This window comes from Lissotriton vulgaris, chromosome 8 (genome assembly GCF_964263255.1).
Source record: "Lissotriton vulgaris chromosome 8, aLisVul1.2, whole genome shotgun sequence".
NCBI lineage: Eukaryota > Metazoa > Chordata > Amphibia > Caudata > Salamandridae > Lissotriton > Lissotriton vulgaris.
The window spans coordinates 1,271,200,882-1,271,207,247 of NC_141696.1; the positions used below are offsets into that span (position 1 = coordinate 1,271,200,882).

General features: G+C 54.9%; 1 protein-coding gene across 1 annotated transcript; it reads left to right on the top strand.

Annotated features, from left to right (window-relative positions):
* Nucleotides 1–449: 449 nt before the first annotated feature.
* Nucleotides 450–5,928, top strand: LOC147698600 (uncharacterized). Its single transcript, XM_086936259.1, has 3 exons — nucleotides 450–629; nucleotides 992–1,835; nucleotides 5,279–5,928. Exons 1-3 carry the CDS (start codon nucleotides 450–452, stop codon nucleotides 5,926–5,928), a joined length of 1,674 nt encoding a protein of 557 aa, XP_086792385.1.
* Nucleotides 5,929–6,366: the final 438 nt, after the last annotated feature.

Below are 6,366 nucleotides of genomic sequence, written 5' to 3' on the forward strand. Positions count from 1 at the left end.
ACAGTCACTGCTCTGGGGCCAGAACCAAAGGAAGCAATGAGGAGAGGCAATCATATACCTGTCTCTGACAGCAGTGACCTTATCAGCAACTGGGTAGTAACTTAGCCTAGAGATGGTGCCTCAATAGTACACCAGACAGTCTTGTTTTACTGCGAGGGGGGACCCAGGGAGAGCCAGGCGCGAGCCGGTCTCTGCCTGGGTTGGTTCGCGCGAGAATCAGACAGCAGGTGGGGACTGATTAGAGGAAGGGATATAAGGGAGGCAGGCTGGCGGTTGGGAACTGCGTAGCGGGAGGCTAGAAGGGAGGTTTGTTTTGCGGCGCTCGTGGTTTACCTTTGTCCTTGGTCATGGAGGAAGCGGCGGAGGTCCGGAGGGCTGTGCAAATCCTTTGTGCGGCAGGGCGTGAAGACTTGCTACGGCCGGGTGTCCCGGCGGAAGCGTGGGTCGGCATGGCCCGCCCCCCTCGCAAGGCTTCGGAGGGCGTCTCCAGGGCAGTGGAGGCGTGTTTATCGCCGGGCCCTGAGGACGAGGAAGACGGCGAGGCGGCCATGCCGGCAGACGGGCCTGGGCTTGTTTTGCCCGCCGTAGATGCAGAACCCCCGCCGTGTGACCCGGGCGCCCTCCAGCAGGTATGTGATTTACCGTTTTTCGATGCTGGTGCACGAGGGGCGCCCGGGGGGAGGCGGGGGCGTTCGGTGGGCCGGCAGGCTCCGCGCCCAGGCGGGATGGCACCAGGGAAGTTGGGGAAGCCGCAGGCGGGCCCCAAACCCAAGCGTGGGCGAAGCTTGGATTCGCATGGGCGCTTGCAAGCCCCTCCCCCTGCTGCGGTGCCTTTCGACTTTTTCCCCACGGTGCCGCCTTTGACGGATGGGGTCTCCCCATTCTTGTGGCTTAATGGGCAGTGTTTTCTGCTCTCTCCTGCCACGCCGGGGCCTGTTACTGCTCCTCCCCACAATTTTGGCCCTCCTCCTCCGGTTGAGGCTGATGCCAGGTATCTTCCTGCCGCGCTGCCGGCACCCCCCCCCCTGAGGCCCCGTCCCCGGCCCCTGCTGTGGTTTCGGTGGGTGCTGCACATACCATGCTGCCCCCCTCGGCCACCAAGGCTGCTGCCACTGGTGCTCCTGGCTCCCGGCCCCCTCCCCCCCCCACGTCCTCGACCCCGGGTGGTAAGGGTTTGCTGCACAGGGGGGCGCCCCCGGCTACTGGTCAGGCACTGTTCCCGGTCCCTAGGGGTCGTCCAGGTGGACTTCTGGGTGGTCCTGAGGCTGGGTCGGGGGGTGTCCATGGTCTGGCGTCGGGGGGTGATTGCGGTTCCGCTTTAGGGGACAATGTTTTTGGGACCGTTTCCTTGTCTGGCTCGAGCGGCCGCAGTTTTCAATCTGCGCCTTCGGCTGGGCGGCTGTTGGCTGTTTCTACAGGCCCGGGAACTGTCCACACGGCTGTTTCCAGTGGTGGGCTTACAGGGGGGCTGTCTGGAGCGGATAGCTCTTCTACAGCTTTCAGTGCACACAGCTTTCAAAACATTGACTGGCAGTTTTATGATGGGGGTATTGGTGATGGGGCTATGCCCAGTGGCAGTGATCAAGTTGCATTTTCTGATGAAGCTTTCTGTGGGAGTTTTCATGATGATGAGTTGGAAGAAGGGGAATTGAGAGACAAAGATGTTGGGCTTTTGGCAGCACGGGCCAAAGGGGGTGGGTTGGGGCAACCCACTGTTTCTCGTGTTTTGCAGGAGTCTAGTGCGGACCATGCAGCTGTACGAGGGGCAGTGAGGTCGGGACCTTCACAGAGGGATCGTGGGGCTGTCTTGCAACAGCCGGAGCAGTTGCCGAGAGGTAAGACTGGGTGGTGGTCTGTGTGGCAACCTAGGGAGAGTCTCCCTGTTAAGAGTACAAGATCTATTGGTACGGGTGATGGGGTTGTGGTTGAGCGAGTCGCTCTGGCACCGAGGCTTGAGCGGCCTGTACTTTCGAATGTTTCTACTGTGCAAGTTGCAAATGAAGTTTCTACAGCGGGGGCTGGCGGGGTGGCTGCCACACGGGTCACGGAGGATAGTATCCTACCGAAAAAGTTGCCTTATTCTGGGGTGGGAATGCCTTTGGGGTCCCATTTGTCTGAGAAAACGAAGAATCTGATATGGTCTGGGGCATTTGTGGATGTTTTTCGGCTTCTCCATAGGGATGTTCAGGCAAAAGAAGGGTCAAAAGAGGAGGAACTAGAATTGGCTCGGAGGCCTCGTGTCCCGAAGTCAATAGAGAATTGGACTTCGGCATTTCTTATTTATGCCAGCGTTTATTGCCAACGTCATCCAGAGAAGGCAATAGACATGTTTAAATATGCAGATGTCATACGCAAGGCTCACAGTTACTTTGGAGGCTTTGCCTGGTTGTCCTATGATGACGAATTCAGGGCGCGCATGAGCGCGTTTCCTGAGCGTTCATGGGGTGAGGTTGATTCCGAATTATGGCTGCAATGGATGGCATCGGCGAATCCGCCTGCTACGACCCACACGGCTAGCGGGCAGCCAGTGTACTATCGGCCCTTTGCAGCTCGCCCCGCTCAGTCTGGGGCGGGGGTTTGGGGCAGAGGTCAATCATCCGCCTCCGGCACATGCTGGCATTTTAACAGGGGTTCCTGTAACCGACCAGTTTGCAGGTATAAGCATGAGTGTTCGCAGTGTGGGGGGAAGCATGCGCTCACCCAGTGTTTTCCTGGACAGCGGTGGGGTGATGAAGGACGGGGTTCAGGGGGTAGGGGACAGCCGCAGCAGTCTGTTCACAAGGGCTCCTACTCCTATTAGGCAGGATGTTCTCGATCTCTGGCTGGTGGAGTATCCTGATTTTGAGGCCGCTAAGATTTTGTCTTGGGGTTTCAGAATTGGGTTTCGGATTGGGTATCAGGGACCCAGGGTGGGCAGGTGGTCGGACAATTTGAAGTCGGCAAAAGAGAGTCCGCATGTTGTGCGGAAAAAGCTGGATGCCGAGCTTGCAGCGGGTAGGATTGCTGGTCCTTTTTTGACTTGTCCTCTGCCTGACTTGATTGTCTCACCCCTGGGTGTGGTGCCCAAGAAGGCGGAGGGGGAGTTTCGTCTTATCCATCACCTGTCCTGGCCCGAAGGTACATCCATTAATGATTTCATTGATCCAGCTGACTCCACGGTCAATTATGCTTCAGTGGACGATGCCTTACGGCTCGTGCGCACGGCCGGTGTTGGGGCTTTGCTGGCGAAGAGCGACATTCAGTCGGCTTTCCGGCTATTGCCCATCCATCCTTGTGATTTCGGTCTGTTGGGGATGCATTTTGATGGTAGTTACTACGTGGATAGGGTGCTGCCCATGGGCTGTTCAGTGTCATGTTCCCTCTTTGAGACATTCAGTACATTTCTTCAGTGGCGCTTCACTTTTGTCAGTGGACATGTCCTGGTCTGTCATTACCTTGATGATTTTCTTTTCATTGGGGTGGGTCATTCTGGGCAGTGTCAGTCGGCTTTGTCCATCTTTCAGGATATGGCAGAGGAATTGGGCGTTCCATTGGCGCCGGACAAGACGGAAGGTCCCTGTACGTCCCTGACTTTCTTGGGGATTGAAATTGACACTTTGTCCATGGTGGCGAGATTGCCTGCGGCTAAAGTGAAAGAAATGTCTGCCTTCATACATCTGGTTTTGGGGGAGCGGAAAGTCGCCTTGAGGACCGTTCAGAAGCTTTTGGGGTACCTCAATTTCGCGTGCCGTGTTGTTCGGGCGGGCAGGACGTTCTGTAGGCGTTTGGGTCTATCCATGTCCGGCGCACGCCTCCCACATCATCGGGTGCGTATTACCACTGCTGTACGTGCTGATTTGACTGTCTGGCTTCGTTTCCTGCAGGAGTTCAATGGCGTGTCCTTGTTTTTTGCGGATGAGGACATGGTGTGGCAAGTCCAGTTGTTCACGGATGCGTCGGGGGCTCATGGCTTCGGCGTATTTTGGGACGGTCGATGGTGTGCGGCTGGCTGGCCGGCGCACTGGAAAGAACAGGGTCGCAGCATAGCGTTTCTGGAGCTCTTCCCGCTGCTGGTTGCTTTGTATCTATGGGGGGAGGAGTTTCAGAATCGCTCCGTATTGTTCCATGTGGACAATTTGGCAGTAGTACACCTTGTCAATCACCAGAAGGCTCGTGACTTGCGTGTTTTGCGGCTCCTGCGCGCATTCATGCTGCGGTGTCTGCAATTAAATATTGTCTTTAAAGCACGGCATGTTCCTGGTACTTCTAATTGCATCGCTGACTCTTTGTCTCGCTTTCAGTGGTCCGAATTCCGCAAGTTAGCTCCTGGGGCGGACCTGGAACCGACAGCGATCCCGCAGTACGTATGGGACCTGGGGGATTGAGGGTACACCACTTGGTCGAAAGTTCAGTGGCTGACTCCACAAGGCGGGGTTATGTGAAGGCCTGGAATGAGTTTCTGCAGTTTGGTAAGGAGTTAAAGGGGCCGATCAGGGCCGGTTTGTCAGATGAACAATGCATCTTACAGTTTGTCTTACATTTAGCGGATAAGGGCCTCTCGCCCAATACCATTTCTGGCAAATTGGCTGGGGTTTCTTTTTATGGGCAGCTTTGGTGGGGAAGGGATCCTGTTGGGGGGGTGTTGGTTCGGAAGGTGTTGAAAGGTTTGGCTAGGCTTCGGGCTGGTGGTCAGCAGCTACGGCAGCCTGCGACTTTTGAGTTGCTACAGTTGATGTTGCCGGAACTGGAGGTGTGTTGCCACGATGCTTTTGAGTGTGCCAAATTTCGTTTGTGTTTTGTCTGGTTGTTCTTTGGGGCATTTCGGGCTTCGGAGTTGCTGGGGTTGCGGGGCAGGGTAGGTATGTCCAGCAGTGAGGTGGTGTTTGAAAGCGACAGATTGAGGCTGTGGCTGCGGGCGTCCAAAACTGACCAGATGGGGAGGGGTAAGTGGGTGTTCCTTGGCAGGAGTGGTGTCTCTGCATGTTGCCCGGTTGGGGAATGGGAAGTGTTTGTGTCCTCCCAACATTTTCTCCCGGGGCCCATTTTTTGTCACGCCGATGGTAGTCCCATTGTTGCATCTCAGTTGTTGGCTGTATTACGCAAGGTTTTGTTGCGTCTGGGGAAGGATCCTGTTCAGTTTGGTACCCATTCATTCAGAATTGGTGCGGCGACGGAGGCCGCTCGTTTGGGGTGGGACTGGTCCCAAATTCGCCGCATTGGTCGTTGGCGTTCCAAATGCTGTGAAAAATATGTGAGAAAATAGTACATTTTGCTTGTCTAACATTTCTTTTTCTCCTAGGTCCTTGGTCATCAGTCACCGGATCCAAACGGAGGGTGTGGATACTGGGGCACTCTTTTGTTAAAAGGGCAGCTTTAGCCGCTGCCAGTCAGCTTTGTGGGAGATCTCTTGGTCTAAACAGCATGACACACGAAGTCTCCTGGCATGGCACAGGGGGCATGCGCTGGGGCGGGCTTTTTCCCGCTTTGGCCGCTTTGGTTTCACAGTGTTTGGGGGGACCTCCGGATCTCCTGGTACTGCATTTGGGGGAGAATGACTTAGTTTCTCTCTCTGGTTTGACTTTATTGAAATTGATGAAGCAAGACCTGGAAATCATCAAAACCACATGGGTGAGCACCATGCTGATATGGACTGAGTTTGTGCCTCGTTTGCAATGGTGTGGGGCGAGGAACCATTCCGCCCTGGAAAAGGCTCGACGGAAAGTCAACCGAACAATGCGATTGTTTTGTCATCATTGGGGTATATACTGTTTAGATCATTACCATTTGAAAGTCTCTGAACATCATCTATTTTGTGAGGACGGTGTGCATCTCTTTGCTTTGGGTATATCCTTTTACCTTCTTGAACTCAGGGATTTGATTAGCAAAGTTCTTCAAGTGCAGTTGTGGTGTGCTCCTTCCTTTCCATTTGGTGGGGCAGGAAAACGCTAAAGGTTTTCCTGGGTGGCGGGTTTTTGGCTAGTGGGGGTGGGCAGCCTGGAGCGGGTTGGCCATCCTGAAGGTTAGCTCGTGGGGTAGGTTTAGGGGTAGTAGGCAGGAGTTTGTTAGGGGTTTTGGGATTTAGGTTCGTAGGATCACTGTAGAGTTGAATTATGTAAATAAATAAATAATGAATGTGTTTATGGAATTGATGATGCACCTGTCCTAAAATAAAGTGGCCTTTCTTGCTCCTAAAGAGGTGTGGACATTGATTTCTTGCGCGAGGGGGGACCCAGGGAGAGCCAGGCGCGAGCCGGTCTCTGCCTGGGTTGGTTCGCGCGAGAATCAGACAGCAGGTGGGGACTGATTAGAGGAAGGGATATAAGGGAGGCAGGCTGGCGGTTGGGAACTGCGTAGCGGGAGGCTAGAAGGGAGGTTTGTTTTGCCCCA